A 17,649-nucleotide genomic window follows, 5' to 3' on the forward strand; every position below is an offset into this window, starting at 1 on the left:
GGATGAGTTGCGCAGAATTTAGTTCAATTCATCAACACAAACATCACTCCCACCCCCTCGCACATAGTGATCTTAAATGCAAAAGAGACAACATTTACTTGTCCATTTCATTGGCGAATGCCGGAGCGACATCATCCCCATGATGGCCCTCATGGTTTTCATTCATCTCCATACTGCGAGAAGAGAGTACATAATAAAAAGAATCATTTTGAGGACTTTTGCAAAAGCTCATCTCATTTCTCATCCTTGAAATGGGGATGGGGGGGCCACGTCTACTGTCCTATCAAAATAATAGGAAGTTGAAAAAGCTCCGGATACGTTAAATCTTTGACAAAGTCAGTAGCTCCAGGGGGCAGGGTGGAGAGTTAAAAATTCATTTTGTTCTTGTTTAATGTTAACCGCGGGCTATTGTAAGGTCTTTTGATGTTACAAACACAATATTAACATTCTTTCCCTCTCCTAACGCCCAAATTCACATTTTTTTTCTTCATTTTCTTTCCATATTATAAAGAAAAATGAGAAAAACCTACATTTGATTTTGTTTCATCATTGATAACGTTCTTTTATTTTCTCTTGAAGATTGATTTCTCTAAATGAAATTTCTAAAAAAAAAAAAAAAAAAGAACTCATCTTTGCAGAGCTAAAATATCCTGCATGCGCTTCTTTAAAAGGGATAATATTCTTAAAGAAATCTTTTATATTCCTTCTCAAGGACTCAATATTATAATCTCCATAAGTCGATTTACTCTTGACGTCTCCTCCGTACATACATAATATGTAAGATATTCGCCTTTTATTCTCTGTACTTTGCTTTTGATTCTCAAAATTGCGTAAGATGTCATTAATATATTGAAATTGTGAAATTGTGTTACGTTTAGCGCTTTAGGGAAAGTATGTGTGTGTGTGGAAAAAATGTAAAACTCCTCCTGAATATTATTCATGAGAATTTAAATGATTTTTCACACTGAACATGTGACTTTTTCTCGCGCTTGAGGAATGTAAAAGATATTTTCTCTATTTCTCTCTCATGCAATGTTCAATTGCATTGCTCAAGGAAGAACGTTGCAGATGTCCAGAGATGTCTGTTATGCTTCAATTCATATTGATTTCCAACTATTTCTCTTCAGCTACAAAAGCTTGAGAATTTTTAAAAGAATGTTTTGAATTTATTTCAATTTGAGCATAAAACTTTTAAAAATATTATTTGAGAAAGAAGCAGGGAAATGAGTTTATTCACGTTTATTGATGTTATGATTTCATTCTAAAAATGTTACTATAGAGTCGAAAAAATACATTTAAAAAACCTTAATAAACTTATATCTTGATGTGAAAAGGAAACTTCCGATATTATACGATTTTACTACAACTTTAATTTTGTGTTTCACATCCAAGTCTATCAGTGAAGTAAAAATCCACTTCCAGAAAATAATCTTTAACCTTTCGCGTCCAGTAGGTCATTAACGTTGACTCAAACTTGATACATTGTATTTTGAAAATTTAAATTAATTTGATTATTTTTTTTAATTAAAAATGCGTTTAATTTACGAACAAGAGACCAAAGAAAAAGTTTTGATTGAGAAATGTGTCATAATTGCATCTATATGGAATAAATATCGTAATGAAAAGATCGAATGATTCAATGTTTCATGGAGATGCGAAAGGGTTAACCTAGAAAATTTTAATCGTTTTTCTCCCTTACCCAAATTTACCTATCCTAAACGCACTAAAATATTGTCTGATGCATATGCTTCATGCATCAAGCAGCAAAATAATTCGCAATGGGGGCGTGGTTTTTGTAGTTTTTAGTGCAACATTTAGTACAACTATTCTAGCTTCTGTTTAGTGTTTTTTTTTTGCCCTTTCGTTCGCTTATATAAAATAAAACAAAAGTGAATAGACTCCTTAATTTTCATTTCTAAGAAATCATTACGATTTCATTCATGAATTCATTGAGAAAAACTTTGATAAAATGAAATGAATTTTCAGAACACTTGTTCAAGAAAATTAAAAAGTTCTTTTAATTAATTAAAGAGCAAAATATAAATTTCCCGAAAATTCGATCCCTTTGAAACAAAGAAAGAATATTTTTCCATGAAAATGTATAATTGAATTTGTTGAAATAAATTATGGTGCTTCCTCTGCTTCATGTTGATTAGCCGCTGTGTCTTAAAATATAATTGTCTCTTTGGTAGGAGGATTTCTTTGGTTGTCTCTCTTCTATTACCTTAATTAATTTAGAAATAAAAACAATCATTGCCATGTTGAATGAGTTTCCGCTACAAGAAAACTCAAATATATACTTCTCACTTCTAACACACAAAAAAAACAGAAAAAGTTGATATTGGCAAACTTTCAAATACAATTCTAAATTAGACCTATTAATAGCATATTGAAGAGAATTTAATTGCAGCACTAAAATAAGTTTATTAATGTAAACATGATACTCACTCAGTTACATATCAAGTCAATCATTTGGTAATTAAAGCAAATTCCCCATTATATATGTATCTCCACATTCATTGAGAAACTCACAATTGTTGATGAAAGTTTTGGGGAAATAGTCATTATTATGGTTAGATGATGAGACTCCGACAATGAAAGTTGCATTATTGAGACAATTTGCGCAATCAATAGAACAAGTTTAGACTTTATTCTTCCTTTGTTATTGAGTATCTTGAGTATGGTCCATTAGGGGAGGAATTCAGCTGTCCCCCACGGACATATATTGATTTAGGTCAAAGTATTTAACAAAATGTTTAGACTTTTTTACGAGCACGAAGACTTTGATAAAATACAGCCATCCAGTGCTGAATAATTTATTAGAGAAGTCGTAAAAGAAATTCTTCTTAGATCAAGAATGAAAATTTAAAGGAAATAAAAATTAAATTATTGGATTTTATACTAATTACAAGGGAAAGATTTTGAAAATATATCCTTAAATGAAGGAAAAAGAGCAAAAAGCATGGCCCATGGGGGGATCGAACCCACGACCTTCGCGTTATTAGCACGACGCTCTAACCAACTGAGCTAATGGGCCCGGTGGCGCTTGGAAATTAAATGTTTCATTTCTCATCAAAGCATTTAATTTCTTATCAAAGCTCCAATTTTATATATAGTTTTATGATTAAACAGAGAAATAAAAATTCACACTCATTAGAATTTTGGTGCTCCTGTAGTTGCCAAATTAAAGAAATAATAAATTAACAGAGACATTAAAGTTAATTGAGATTTCCTATTACTCCATTTAACCAGTATGAGCTTTCAATTCACACCAAAATTGTTAGCCATGCGATCAGGAGCGCCACAAAAGTAAATAAACAAACCAAAGAAAAATGTGTGAAGACGTGGAATTGAAGTGAAAAATCTCTATAAACATTATCGCAAATGTATTCGAGATAAGATGTTGTATTTAATCTTGTATATATGTCCAATCTAATTGACTCTCCACGAAGGCACACGCACTGTTTATCGTAAAGATACAAAATTAAATTGAGTGAGTTTCTCTTGTAGTATTTAATGATTGATGAATTGATGAAAAAAAACTTTTCTTGCAGAAGGTCACCATCTGTTAAGAAAATTTCTTTCCTCACCCAATAAATGAGGTGATTTCGTGTATTTTAATTTACTTGAGAGCTCGATTTTTTAATTCATGATTCATATTCTTTAAAACTTCTTTTTTTATGAGCAAAGGAGTTTATTCGTTTACGTCTGAGTCAATTCTTTTTAAAGGAAAATAATCGGAAAACGCATAATCTTAAAGAAAATCAAACGTATTACGTATTAAGTAAAAAAAATAGGTAATATTTCTTCGCTAGAATAGAAATATTAAACCTTTTAAAAGAAATATGTCAAACGTTAAAAGATAAATGTCAAACGTCATCTGAGAAGAAATCGTCAAAGATTAGAAGGGAAATGTCAAACGTTTTAGAATTTTAAATTTCTAAAAGAAAATACGTCAAACACTTGAAGGGAAATGTCAAACGCTTGAAAGAAATACGTCAAACGTTAGATGAGAAATGTCAAACGTTTCAAAAGACATGTAGATCAATCGAAAAAATGTCAAAAATTGGAATAATAACATAAAATGTAAATTTTCATAAAAATTGATTTTTAGACCGCTTTTATTTAATATATTTTTCTAGTTTCCTCAATCAAAATGCCGCATATAAAAAAAATCCTTTAAAGAAGCTTTTGGAACTTTCGCCGGGAAAATTAGATAAATTAACCAAAATAGATAAAATCTGCTGCCTGTGAAGTCCAAAAGTCTCAAAGCTAAATTCAATCAAATTCAACGGAGTATTATATAAGTTTCCAAATTGAAAAAGGCCTTCATTACCATGCCAAAATCCATCCTTGAGGCGCCTCATTCAGTCTTCGCCCCGTCTTCGTACTACACCAATATATTCATTTAACATGCCAAATTTTTCCCTTCAATACCATCAATTTCGGGGCGAGATTTCGGGTACGAAGGGAATGGGGGCAGTTGCGTGAAAGTGCGTTGAGACTTCATAATCACTCAATTACGGTGCGCCACCCCATGATTAGAGAATCCCTTTCTGTATTCTCAATCAAAATTTACCAGCATGGAAGATCCTGGCGTGTGGCTGCCAATAACATGTGCTTTCTTTTTTTTCATTTCCATCTTAAAACATACAAAATTGTACGCCCTGCAGCTTTTTTTCTTCTTTTCACTTTCCATAAAATTTGGAAAAAATTTCCCTTCGAGATTTTTCACGTGGCCCAGAGAAAGAAAGAAAATTGTTAATCTTTCGCACGCCCAAGCATTTTATTCATTGCTCTTTCGTGGCTTTCTTTTATGTTCAAACATTGATCAAAAAATTGTTTTATTTCAATAAATTCTTTAGAATCCTAATAATTGTGATATTTTTTTGTCTGAAGATTTTCAATGGATTTAATTTTCAATAAAGTCATGATTATTTAAAAATATTTTATATACACCGTTTCTATTTTTCTTCAACCTCTCCGTACATCAGCTCTATTCCCATCATTTACAAAACTATACACAAAGAAATATGAAAGAAAACTATTTTGATGAAAAAAGAAGAAATACGATGCTATTATTCATTTATGTGGAAATACATAAGAGATTACAACTTCCTTTCAATACTTTCTTCACGTTTATTCCCAAAATCTTTATACACAATGTGGGTATAGGGAGCTTTATACGAAAAAGAAAAGTTGAGGGTTTGTTTGAAACAGAGATTATCATTTTTTTTTTCTTGCTCAACAGATGATTTTTGCTTGAATTGATTGATACTATTAAATAAATATATATATATTGCAAAGTACAAAACTTTTAAAAGCTCCCCAATATTTATTTCCTATTCAATCATTTTATTTTTAAACAGAAATATCTAAAAATCCCTTTTCATCTAGGAAAGGTAACAATTTTTCGTAAACTCTTGTTGTACTTTGTGAAAAATATAGCTTCCTCTTATTATTTCTACCCTTTTCGCTACCCTCAAATACAGCTGGAAGATCCAGTACAAAGTCGGAATTAGCATTAATAAGGGGAACTGTTTCAATTATCCACATTCCACCAAGGAAACCTTTACGACGAATTACTTTCTCGATTTCCTCCAGCGTAGGGATTTTTTCAGGTTTTTGAAGCTTCACAAAATTACTTGAAAGCTCTTTATGATAGAATTTGATCATATCGTCAAAGTGCTTAACTAATGTATCAGGATTCATGGCACAAATCAGAAAATAAAGTAAATCAATAGCTGGTGATGCCCAAGAAGAAAGCTGATAATCCACGCAAAGAACTTCAGGATGTTCATTTTGGTAGTTAAACATTAAATTGTTAGTCCAGGCATCTCCATGATTCAAGACGTTGAATGTAGTGCTTTCAGCTTGACTTATTTTGTAAGCTGTATCAAATATTTTATTTTTCCACAGACGCTGTAAAAAAAAGTTTTTCCTGCTATTAAATTACCTTAACAAACAATGTTCTCGTTATTTTTTTTTCAATGGTTTTTGAACGTGGAAAAAGATGTTTGTCTAATTCTAATGAGGATTTTTCCAAATGTAAAAAACAGTGTAAGACAGTGAAGATAGTATAAAAACAGACGTAAATGTAATTCATTCAATTATAAAAGCTGAATCTTACTAATTTTTGTCGATAAGGTGCAGCAAAATCCCAAATTTCCATCTTTTCCATCATGCCATTATACATTGCGTTGTAATATGTCTCCAATTCATTTTTCACATTCTTCCGAACGGTCCCCTCTTTTAGTAAATCATAATTCAATCCATTCTATACATTAAAAGCAAAAAAAAAACTTATAAATAATTCATAAAACAAAAATGAAACTTATTCAATTTATATTTATTTACCTGATCGTAGTAAATTACAGAAGCTGCGTGAAATTTGGCCAATTTTGCCAAAACGGTCTTTCCTTCTTCCAAACTCAATCCCATCTGTCGTGGAACCATTTTATACCCCAACGCTTTGAGGTCATCCATAACAATTACACTTTTTGGATTTTCTGCAGTAAAATACATCTTTGGTCCAAATTCAACGGGATAACCCGCCTTCATCCAAATCTCTTCTAATGCAGGAATTATTTTTGCATAAAGAAGAATTTCTTTGGGAAATGCATTGAATTTATCTGTAAGATCACCCATTATTTCCGTATCCGGTAGCATTTTAACAATAAGTGCCATTTTTTTCGTATCGCTCAGTTGAGTCGGAGAATATTCAATGAGAACTCTGTAAATATCTAAATGAATCCAATAAAAATATATAAATGCATAGATATACACATTATATATATATACATATAAAAATGCAAAGATAAATATATATAAACTGCAAAGATAAATAATAAAAAATATAACATGGATGGAACAGGAAAGCGAAAGAACGGTAAGTAAAACTTACGGGCTGTGATTCTTTCTTTGTCAGTGAAATGTGAAATTGACTGAAAATTGAGGATGAGCAAATTTTGAGGAAGGCTTTCTCGCGCACCGAATCACAGCCAACGCGAAGAAATTATGTGAAAAGCCTTAATCGTGGGCGTTGGCTGTGATTCGGTACGCGAGAAAGCCTTCCTCAAAATTTGCTCATCCTCAATTTTCAGTCAATTTCACATTTCACTGACAAAGAAAGAATCACAGCCCGTAAGTTTTACTTACCGTTCTTTCGCTTTCCTGTTCCATCCATGTTATATTTTTTATTATTTATCTTTGCAGTTTATATATATTTATCTTTGCATTTTTATATGTATATATATATAATGTGTATATCTATGCATTTATATATATTTAATTTAATTTTATATGTGTATATATAAAACGCCCCGCTCCGCGGGGCGTTGGACTTATGCAACTCAAGATATGACATGTAAACTTTAAAACGCGATATCTCCGGAACGGCTACATAGATTTTCTTCATTTTTGGCATGGTGATAGATATTATAGTCAACTATAACATATCAAAATATGAAGCAAATCTATAAAGCGGTGCTCGAGATATTCATCGAAAACTCATCGAAAATTTTGTTTTTGATTTTAGCGCCACTTGCGGTTATTTTTTGAACTTGTGATGTTCCGAGCAGTTGTAGGGCTTGTTAATATCTTTCATTTGAGCCCGAGTTGATCAAAATCGGTCAAGCCGTTCTCAAGTTATGACCGATTTTCGATGAAAAATTGTGACGGCCATATTGGCTAAACGGCTTGACCGATTTCCGAAAATAAGGTATCGTTGGAAAGGTCTTGATGGCCCCTACAACATATCAAAATTTCAGACCTCTAGCTATAATAGGGCCTGAGATATAGCGAAAACAAAATTTAGAGGTTATTCAAAATGGCGGACGGAGGGGTGGGGGGTTGGATTTGACATCATAATCGGATGTCCTCCACCTGATATATGAACTTTGCCGTTGACCGGAAGTCTCTATCTATCACCGTTCTCTTGTAATTTAGCAAAAGGTTCCGGCCGGCCGGCCGGACGGCCGGACGGCCGGACGGAACAATTTTTGGCGCATACGTTTTTTGGAATGTAGGGACCCTAATTCGTGCTCATCCCAAGTTTGAGCCCGATCTGACGACTTTCGATTTTAGAGTGTACACAGAAGCTGTGCTTCTTTGAAGAAAGAATCACAGCTAAAATAACTTTTTATGCTGCTTATAGTGAATTTTCTTTTTTAACTCACTAGACATGTAATTGTCTCCCACATTTGTAGCTGATTCAATGTGAATAGATTTTATGGAAAGAGAGTCTGTTGCTTCCGGAAGATGCTTATTATTTCGCAAAATTGGATAAAAGAAATCTGAATTCAACCACGATGGATGGGATGATTTTTCAGCCTTCACACCAATTTCACTCGTCATGATCTCAAGTATTTTATACGTTTAGAGGAAACAGAAAACTTTACACCAATGCTACCGTTTTCAAGCTAACAATCAACTTATTTGCTAATGAGAAATTCACCGCCTTATATATTGTTGTAAGTGATGGAGTATGTAGTACGCAAAAACATTAGGCAATAAACTAATTATAAAACAACAAAAAAATATATAAAAATAGTAACATAATCTTCAGTTAAAAAAGCATTACTAACTTACATAAAACAACATTGAAAAAAAAAGTATAAAATCTTCCGTTAGAAAAAGTTTGAGAAAGAAAATTTAGAATGAAAAAAACAACAAGGGGTCAGAAACTGACAATAAAGTAAAAATTATGTAGGTATGTTGTATGAAATTATAAGGTTTATCATTCTTAGAAATCTAATTATCTAAGGATAATTCTCCTATGGCTCCTGAAAACTTTTCAGCGTTTCTTTCTGAGCGCTAAAACTTTTGGGATTTTCTTCAAAAGTGAAAGGGAAAAGTTGTTGGTTTCGTCATGAAAAGCTTAAAGCTTTCAACAAAAGCGGCTATTTAAACAGCTTCATGGAGCTCACTATCGTTGTAGTTACTTATTAACATTCTTTACAATCAGTTAGTTAATAATTAAAAAAAAACATTTATAAGCATGCAAAAATTCTCTTTGTGCTTTTATTGCAAGAAAATATCAAAAGTTTCTCAGGATTTTCCAAGAACTCAACATGATTGATTTTTCTGTCTAAAAACAGTTTTCTTGACATGTACAATAAATACAATATTATGGGCACTTTCTCATCCTCTCATGTGTGAAAAATCCTACCTACCAATGTTTTTTGTAATATGTCCTATTTTCCAAGAAGATTGACAGATTTTTCCTTCCTCATACCTTTTTATTTTATTTACAGGATATGAAACCAACAGGGAGCAAGTTATTAGTAGTACAACATTGAAGTACATAAGAGTAGGAGGTAGATATAATGATATATAGGGGATGATGGATAAAATAAAGTGAGAGTTTTGCGTCAAAATCAGATAAAGAGACGCAAAGAACATTTAAATTTTTTTTTTAATTCATGTCCAATGAATTTTTAAAAATTAACTTTGCACCTATAGCAGACGGTCAATGGTGAATGCTTATCTAACTTACCCAAAATTTATATCAGCCATCAAAAAGATTTTCTTTGAATTAGTCTACTTATGAAAATTAGACTTCAGTGACTTCAGTGCAAAATTAATTTATTAATAAAATTGAAATATCTATGTCTTTCTAATATGTTTTAGGTAAAATTTTTCACAAAATTTCCACGAAGATTTTCCATTTGGTAAACAATTTATTAATCACATAAAAATAAAACAAAGATGAACTGCTAATTAGTATAGGGATATTATAGTAACATAGATAATATAGAGCGACTGTTTAATAATAAGATGACGCATTACATTTTTTCATGTCTTGTCTACATTATACCAAATTTTCAGATTAATTTTCCCCAATACCAAGTCAAACACCATTTTCCTTTTCACGACATTTAGCAGAGAATAAAGAAAAAAATATTTATTAGCTTCCATCTCAATCACCCAGTTAATGATAACAAGTAATTCACTCAGAATTGTTAAGATTATTTTGAGGGATGGTGTAGAAAAAATCCTTTTTTCCCCTTAATCCTTTATACCAGCGTCTTGGGGGAAATTTTCTTCGAGGAGAAACTCTTACAATTATTGCCAACATGCTATTGACCCTTTTCTCTTCGCAACTTTTCTTCCTTCCATCCTGTTGCTATATGTACGAGGAAAATGGGATAAAGAGGAAAATAAGATTATACTATGCGGGTGAATTCATTCAGAGTAAGGAGAACGATTTCTCAGTGTACGAAATCAAATTTAGGCTCACACAGAAACTTTCTCTATGGAAATAATCCTCTCCCACATTCTTTTCCTTTATTTAATTCAGATAATTTAGTGCCTTATGGGAAGAAAGAAGCCTAACATATAGCTTTCGGATATTAATGTTGGTGGATGCATTCAAAATATTCTCATGCGGTTTTTTATTCGAGCTTACAGGTAAAATTAATCACTTTAGGTAATTTTTTAGCTCTTCAACGATAGCTTAAAAAACTAATAAACTGAAATTAAAATATAGAGTGAAAATATAGAAAATATTGAAAAATATCACCCGTTGAAAAAATACAAAATGGCCTCTATACGCCCGCCATCTTGTCTTGTTACATCAAATAGCGTCTTGTTTTTTCTTGAGAAATAACAAAACTTACCTCGAAAATCTAAATCGATCAAGCCATCGATTAAATCACAATTAATTTATGGAGAAAGAACTAAAGACTTAAGGTGAGAAAATATTTCTTTTTACGATATTTTGTACCTTTTAGCAATAAGAGTCTCTATGGCGATCTCCAAAGAAATTTCCACGTGCTCCTCGTATATACAAAAAGTTTATTCTCGTGGAAGTTTTTTCCGAGATTTCCCAAACGGCTTTTCTTTCCTTTTGTAAATTTTTCTTTGCAAAAATATACTTTTGTATTTGCTCTGGTTAGTCTGAAGGAGCATGAAGGCTTTTCTTTTCATCATAAGGACATAAAACATACATACCTACATATAGAAAGAGAGGTTCTATTTGGTTTTGCCTTTTCAATGTAACCACTCCTTTAGAAAATACGAAAATACACATATTATATCGGGTATTTCAACCGATAAAAGGGTCTGTTGTGGAGTAATAAAAAAAAGGAATAAAAAAGGATGTGAAGTTGTTTGAAATATATAATGAAAAAGAAACACTCAATCACAAACAATCTGTCGCGCACTGACCACAATGCTAAATTGTCGATAAAATGATTTATTGACACAAAATTAGGGAATAATTTCCACTTTGTGCGTCTTTTTGCTGTGTTGAGAACTTAAACGGATGGGTAAAATGGTTGTAAATCATTTCGCATTCGCACACCTTTTCAACCGACATTTAAGGAGGTCCTCGAGGGAGATATAAATTGCTGTATAAGACATCTCAAGCTAAATCCTTGTTATCCGTCTTCGACATTCCTCCTTTGCTTTTCTAAACCACAAACCACCATTATTGAAGGCTAAAAGAATTTTTCTACCCCCAAAAGAGGCTTTTTTTCATTCATTCTTTAAGATCTTTGCTAGTAAAGGGGATTTAGCATATAAATATGTAAGCTTCCATTGAATATAACGATGTGTGGGTATTGTATAAAAGCTTTCACATCTTTATTTATAATTTTGTATCCTTAGTTACTTAATTAAGGAACTAAGGAAAAAAGTGTCTGAGAGTAAAGTCGCATAAAAATGGGATTGAGTTTTTACTCTTCAATTGATCATAATTTTTAAAGAATTACAAAAAGAATACTAATTTGATTTTTAGAATAAAAATGTGAAAATTACCAATAATTAATTTAAAATTTACTTTGACGAATTCGCTTTCACTAATCTTAAGCATATTTTATCATAATAAACTCTGTTATTGCGATTAAAGCTCTCCATAAGTTCACTAAAGAGCTTATAACTATTTCTAACAATAAGATAAAACTTTGTTGTGGATACGTAATCCCCGTAATTCATTCATCCCACTTTCTGATCAATAATTTATTTTTCATTAATACCTACCTATAATATTTTTTTTATTAAATAAATAATGCCTCAATGGTATATTGTACATAATTTTCCTGGCTACCCTGACCATTGTTTTCCGTGTTGTTTGTTATTTTTGTATTATTTAGGATTATCGGGAATTTTGTCTGCTTGTCTGCATTTCGGAAAATTTTTCCTTCCATATTTACGTTCCATTGAATTCAGCATTAAACACCAAAAATCCCTTTCATAGAATTTCACATTCAATATTCTATTTATAGATTAAAGTGGATTGAGATAAATAAATGCTTCTTTTGGGTCCTTTAAAACCCTAAAATCAGGATTTAAGGGATGCTATTTATATCCAAAATTAACGATGTAACAAGTTACATAAAAATATGATTTTTTTATGAATTGAAATGATTTAAGGGATGTTATGAAAATTAAATTAAATAAATATGAAAATCGGTTTTCTTACAACAATAATTTAAAAAAAACAAAAAGTGTGGCCCATGGGGGGATCGAACCCACGACCTTCGCGTTATTAGCACGACGCTCTAACCAACTGAGCTAATGGGCCAGTTGGGTGCCGAGGAAACAAATGTTTCTTTTCTTATCAAAGCCCAAAAATCACGTGAAAAATGATTTTTTTCATGATTCAATTTCCTTTCAATTAGAAGAATTTTTCGGAAATAAAAAATAAACATTTATAAAGCCCAAAAACTTTTTTTTTATTCATTAAAAGTTTACAGGTAACATTATCTCTTTCGTATTATCCATAAACAAAAAGTTGGAAATAGACCAAAAACGTTGATGATATAGCTGGGATGGCGTCCCCTTCCTTTGTCCTTCCTCCATAATCTAGTGAAAACATCAATGAATCCTTAGATGAAGCCATCGTAGAGACTTCTTGTTCCATAGCAGCACACGCAGAATAAATCAAGGAGATCTTCTAATGCTTCAAGATCTTTAGAAATTCCAAGAATATTCTTCTTTTGAGTTTAATTAAATATTCGGCACCAGGCGTTTCTCAATGTAATCCTTTAGCGTCCCTTTGTCACACACTTACTCAAACAATTTGAATTTCTTATTATTTGATTATTTCTTTAACGTGGTAATTCGTAGAATTTTTACAGATACTCCTGAAGGACTTTTATCCGTGAACAAAAGTCCTTTGGAACACTCACGAATTAATAAATTATTTATTTATGATTAGCTATTGTATTTGGTTGAACTTTACGAGTTGCAAAAGATGTAACTGTCAAAATCAGCTGTGGCGACATCAGCGCCAGCGGAATCTTTCGTAAATATCAGCAATGTCAGAAATTAGAGTTTTCTTGTAGTTTTTATATTCTTTTTCAGTAAACAAAAAATCTATTCCTCTGTTTCATCTGTAAAAGGATAAAATATTCAAGAATGGATCAAACGTCCGCAAAAACGGATAACAAAGTAATTTATTTTTAATTTAATCAATTTAATAAATATAAAAATGAGATTTTTTATAAAAATTATTTTTTTAGCCAAACAAGACACAAATAATGGAAAAAGTAATAAATACAATGAAGGAACATCCTTTAATCTGGAACGTTGGTATTTTAGACTACCACAGACCTCTAAGGAATGAATACCTGCGTAAATTTGGAAAACAAATTGGCATTACAGGTAATATCGTGAAAGTTAAGAAGTGGCTTTGAAATTAATCATTCCTGTTTTGTTTTTTAGAGAATAAAATGGCCCACCTCATTTCCTATGTGAAGAAACGATACTCCCGAGAAGCAGCTAGAGAAAAACGAGCCAAAATGGGAATACTAAGTCGAGAGGTCATTCCACGGTCTTCCTGGAGATGGTACAAACATTGTGAATTTCTCCAAAGTAGACAATCCAAGACGCCAAAGTATCTCCAACCAGCTAAAGATTCAGACTGCCTCAAGAACACAACTAATGATATGGAGGAAGATGTAGAACTACCCAGTCCACTCAGTCCTAGGTCATCAGGTGATGAGGCAAATGAACCAGAATCAATGCAGGCTGAAGAGATTGATTATGTGGAAGATGAAAATCAATCTGAGACAATTTCTGAATCAATCCAATATCAAATGGACACAAAGAGTGATGACTTTGAGGAAGCGGAAAATTCTTCAAGTATCCAAAATATTGATGAATCAACAGAGCACGAGGATACTCCTGAGAGTAAGGAAAGCTGTGAACAAGATGACGATGGAACAGTGATCTATGAGGATAGTAGAAAGTTTCTAATCAGCGGAATATGCTCCACAATCACACATCATTTGTCCAATGCAGATTACACGGATGATGACATTGTGGATTTCCACGGAGATCTACTTATGTACTTGTACAAAACAATCCATAAAACGTAACAAGGAAATCGAACAACTAGCCTTATTCAGCGACTAAGAAACCCTTAAAATTCGCTTGAAATCTTGAAATTTCTGTTATAACAAAGAAGAGTACTAACATCCGATATTTGATCAGATTTTATTTCTAGGTATTTATTTATTAAGCCTTTTAGCACCGAAATATGTGTGCATGTACTTGATGAGTTCACTGTGAAAGGACACCAAATGATCCTCTGTGAGATCAGCATTTGACAAGTAGAATGCAACTGATGAACAAATTGCTTTAATAAGGACATTCCTCTTGATTCGACTCTCTGCTTTGAATGTCATTCGATTCTTGATGCCTTCAGAAGATTTCGTGGGTTTTGTATGTGTTCTCACACTGATTGGATCCTCGAGATCAACATCCAATGGATCTTCGATTTTTATATTTGTTGGATCAACAATGACGATTTCAGTTTTTGATTCCAAAGGATCTAGGAGAGATTCTGAGTATTCCATTTGTGATAATCCTGATCTCGATCTCAATTGCATTCCCTCATCAGAATCGTCCTGTTTGACATTCAGAGTAATCTCCTTGCTACAACCTTGTTTTGGGGATTTTGAGATTTTCGCTCCTTTCGGCACTTTCTTCCCAGATGCAGCAGTTTTTGAATACTTTTTTGGTTCAAGAAGGAATGAACAGGCATTGTACCACTTCCAAATTGGTGTTAGACTCCTACTTTCACATTTCATCTGCTGCAACAGCTGCCATGTTGCCTGATGCTGTCGTTTGATGTACTCAATCAAAGTTGTGAGTTTTTCAACTAAAAAGAAAAACGTTTTTTTTTTGTAGTAAAAGAAGTAAAAGAAATAAAGATAAATCGGGAAAATCTTTACCTGTAATACCAACATCAATTGCAGATTCTTCCAGTTGATTTGTGCGCTTCAGGGTGTTGAAGGAGGGATTATCGCGGTTCCACAGGATGTCATGTAACTTCATTTCTTTTATTGTTCTATCAACAATTTCCATCTGGAAAGATAAAAAGAATCTTCCTGTCTAGAGACTTCCATCTCATGGGGAACAAGGACCATAAGGACATGTAGTCTGGCCTTACCTGTCTTATTTGAGCAGGAGTCTGCTGCACATTTTTCTGTGGTTCCACAGGCTGTGCCGGCTGTGGAGACGGTTTGGGCAGTATAGGCCGTACTCGCTGAAGGAGCGGTACAAGCTGGGGGGATGTCCGCTGTAGTGGCGGTATAGGCTGTGCCGCCCGCTGTAGTGGCGGTACTGGTTGTGCCTGCTGTAGTGAGTTAGGCTGCCAATTGAGTACCTTAACTTTAACATACTTTGTGTTTTCTTGTGATTTTTTACTCATTTTAGTGATTTTTTTCAACAGTTTTGGACGTTTTGGAAAATAATAATTCAAGCTGAACAAGCCCCGAAAAATGTAAACAGTAAACGTCAAAAACTGCAATAAAACTGAAAGTTTGAAAATCCACTGATATTGTCTTACGACACTCCATGGAAAATATTTTATTTTGATTCGATCTTTTTAGTTTTTTTTTCTAATAGATTTTCCAATTTTTCACACTTAAATAACAATTTCTACTCAAAATCTTTCACCATGTCGACTCTACAGCAGAAGGTACTTATTAACAAAAGATATAAGCTTTATAATTAATCCATTTCATTTAAATTAAAGAGAAATATGTTCAAACGAATAATTTTGGAGATGGAGGCGAATCCAGCTCTCTGGGATACAGCCGATACAACAAGTTACCAATATGGTCGATATGATAAGCAAATTGCAACACAAATTGCAGCTGATAAGCTAAACATCCCATGTAATGGCATAGTCTAATATCCACCGAAAACTTGTTAGAAATAATTTAAATTTTCTTCTCAATTCTAGATTCTAAGTGTATATACTATGTAAGGTACATCAAAAGTCAGCATGCAAAAGAAGATGCTCGTCGTAAGGAAAATAATCTTGTAGAGGATGATGGCAAAGGATGGCCATTGTATGATCTTTGCTCCTTCCTTAAATCTCAAAACAATGCTGTGATTGTTAGAGATTTCAAGAAAAAGGAAGGAAATCCGGAGAATACGGAGATGAGCAATTGTCTTTCCGGTTCATCCTCACCAGCAGCACCGCTTATTGTAGATCCAGACTTTGACTTTATTTGCTCATCAGATGACAATTTAGAACCAGATGGTATCCAAGAACATTCAAAGATTTCTCTAAACGAAAGCCAAGACGAAACATGTGCCATTGATCCTACAAGGAATTTAAATGAAAATTCACAGAGAAGAGACAAAAAATTCTTAATTGGAAATATTTGTTCTACGCTAGAGTACGAGCTATCTAATGTGAATTATCCTGAAATTGATTTAGTATCCTTCCACGGGGATGTTTTCAAATTTATGCATTCCCATTTTAAAAGAGAAAAATAAAGAGTTTTATACAAATTATCTAAATTATTTGGAAAAAATCTTATTTTGGGGTCGATTCTGATAAAAATCTTTTCTTTTCTAACAACTTAAAAGTTTTTGTAAGATTTTGACAGTTAATGTTTTTAAATCTAAAGAACCATTCGACGTGTTGATAGATTTAATTAATTTTCTGGGGGCCATCTTGATATTTTCCTACTCACTCTATTTTTTTTCTTGCGAGTCTTCAACCCCTATTTTCGTCCCTAATTCTCCGATTTCTCTTCCTATAATGATAATAACTCATACCGTAATTTATCTCCCATTGCTTTTGCCTTTTTGCTTTGCCTTAGACGGCGTCTTTCTCCTTAAATTTTCACAAAAAATAAGCTCCTCATCGTGCTTTCTATTTGCTTCTTCAACACACACAGAAAGACTCTAACTATTTCTTCTTCTTATTTTCTCATTCTCTTTAAAATCTAACAGTCTATAAAAGAAAAAAAAAGAATTTTTTGTTCCAGAAAACAATCAGAAAGATCTTTGAAAAGCAAATTGAAGTTTGTACACTTTTCCATTCCGGAGCAGTTGGATGAGCTTCCCGGAAAGTACTATAAGTTGCTGGAAATTGTGTAGTCATCCTGCCCATTGCACCAGAATGTTTCTAAAGGATCTTAGGAACTTCCATTTCAACAACCGGCTGACCCTTGATGTCATCTTCAGAACAAAATCTGAATCTATAAAAAAGTTTCACGAAATTGCAAAGGGGACTTCCTAAATGGACAGATTTTGACCCCTAAATGAAATCAAGGATCAGCCGGGTGTTAAGGAAGTTCCTTGATCCCTTTGAAACTTCCTGATGCAATAGGCAGTCATCCTGCACAACTACCAGGCATTTATGAAACTTTCCGGGAGCAAAAAAGTATAAACTTCAAT

At 32.8% G+C, this 17,649-nt stretch overlaps 5 protein-coding genes and 2 non-coding genes across 8 annotated transcripts in view; 3 read left to right on the plus strand and 4 right to left on the minus strand.

The window, feature by feature from the left end:
- The window catches only part of LOC129795542 (histidine-rich glycoprotein-like), a 446,033-nt gene that overhangs the window by 351,637 nt on the left and 76,747 nt on the right, over positions 1-17,649 (plus strand). The window lies entirely within an intron of this gene.
- Trnai-aau (transfer RNA isoleucine (anticodon AAU)) lies at positions 2,964-3,037 on the minus strand. Its single transcript has one exon. It is a non-coding gene; the product is annotated as a tRNA-Ile (tRNA).
- LOC129794457 (uncharacterized) lies at positions 5,109-6,687 on the minus strand. Its single transcript, XM_055835209.1, has 4 exons — positions 6,358-6,687; positions 6,187-6,277; positions 5,469-5,891; positions 5,109-5,152 (listed from the first exon to the last, which is right to left on the minus strand). Exons 1-4 carry the CDS (start codon positions 6,685-6,687, stop codon positions 5,109-5,111), a joined length of 888 nt encoding a protein of 295 aa, XP_055691184.1.
- Positions 12,453-12,526, minus strand: Trnai-aau (transfer RNA isoleucine (anticodon AAU)). Its single transcript has one exon. It is a non-coding gene; the product is annotated as a tRNA-Ile (tRNA).
- LOC129795677 (uncharacterized) lies at positions 13,289-14,340 on the plus strand. The gene is made up of 3 exons (XM_055837142.1): positions 13,289-13,395; positions 13,467-13,608; positions 13,669-14,340. The coding sequence occupies exons 1-3, from the start codon at positions 13,363-13,365 to the stop codon at positions 14,322-14,324; spliced, it is 831 nt and encodes a 276-aa protein (XP_055693117.1). The 5' UTR covers positions 13,289-13,362; the 3' UTR covers positions 14,325-14,340.
- LOC129795644 (uncharacterized) lies at positions 14,424-16,015 on the minus strand. Its single transcript, XM_055837100.1, has 3 exons — positions 15,401-16,015; positions 15,183-15,315; positions 14,424-15,109 (listed from the first exon to the last, which is right to left on the minus strand). Exons 1-3 carry the CDS (start codon positions 15,659-15,661, stop codon positions 14,457-14,459), a joined length of 1,047 nt encoding a protein of 348 aa, XP_055693075.1. The 5' UTR covers positions 15,662-16,015; the 3' UTR covers positions 14,424-14,456.
- LOC129795690 (uncharacterized) lies at positions 15,840-16,755 on the plus strand. The gene is made up of 3 exons (XM_055837160.1): positions 15,840-15,931; positions 15,989-16,130; positions 16,199-16,755. Exons 1-3 carry the CDS (start codon positions 15,911-15,913, stop codon positions 16,738-16,740), a joined length of 705 nt encoding a protein of 234 aa, XP_055693135.1. The 5' UTR covers positions 15,840-15,910; the 3' UTR covers positions 16,741-16,755.

The sequence above is a fragment of the Lutzomyia longipalpis genome, chromosome 4 (assembly GCF_024334085.1).
Source record: "Lutzomyia longipalpis isolate SR_M1_2022 chromosome 4, ASM2433408v1".
NCBI lineage: Eukaryota > Metazoa > Arthropoda > Insecta > Diptera > Psychodidae > Lutzomyia > Lutzomyia longipalpis.

What these genes read in the sequence shown, in the direction of transcription:
- LOC129794457 (XM_055835209.1), bottom strand. Translation starts at nt 6,687, where the DNA reads ATGGCACTTATTGTTAAAATGCTACCGGATACGGAAATAATGGGTGAT. An exon ending in CTGTAATTTACTACGATCAG is followed by an intron (nt 6,278 to 6,357) that starts GTAAATAAATAT and finishes TTTAATGTATAG; the next exon opens with AATGGATTGAATTATGATTT. An exon ending in TTACAACGCAATGTATAATG is followed by an intron (nt 5,892 to 6,186) that starts GCATGATGGAAA and finishes TATTTGATACAG; the next exon opens with CTTACAAAATAAGTCAAGCT.
- LOC129795677 (XM_055837142.1), top strand. Translation starts at nt 13,363, where the DNA reads ATGGATCAAACGTCCGCAAAAACGGATAACAAA. An exon ending in CCGCAAAAACGGATAACAAA is followed by an intron (nt 13,396 to 13,466) that starts GTAATTTATTTT and finishes TTATTTTTTTAG; the next exon opens with CCAAACAAGACACAAATAAT. An exon ending in AAAACAAATTGGCATTACAG is followed by an intron (nt 13,609 to 13,668) that starts GTAATATCGTGA and finishes TTTGTTTTTTAG; the next exon opens with AGAATAAAATGGCCCACCTC.
- LOC129795690 (XM_055837160.1), top strand. Translation starts at nt 15,911, where the DNA reads ATGTCGACTCTACAGCAGAAG. An exon ending in TGTCGACTCTACAGCAGAAG is followed by an intron (nt 15,932 to 15,988) that starts GTACTTATTAAC and finishes TTTAAATTAAAG; the next exon opens with AGAAATATGTTCAAACGAAT. An exon ending in TGATAAGCTAAACATCCCAT is followed by an intron (nt 16,131 to 16,198) that starts GTAATGGCATAG and finishes TCTCAATTCTAG; the next exon opens with ATTCTAAGTGTATATACTAT.
- LOC129795644 (XM_055837100.1), bottom strand. Translation starts at nt 15,661, where the DNA reads ATGAGTAAAAAATCACAAGAAAACACAAAGTATGTTAAAGTTAAGGTA. An exon ending in CTCCTGCTCAAATAAGACAG is followed by an intron (nt 15,316 to 15,400) that starts GTAAGGCCAGAC and finishes TTATCTTTCCAG; the next exon opens with ATGGAAATTGTTGATAGAAC. An exon ending in AATTGATGTTGGTATTACAG is followed by an intron (nt 15,110 to 15,182) that starts GTAAAGATTTTC and finishes TTTTCTTTTTAG; the next exon opens with TTGAAAAACTCACAACTTTG.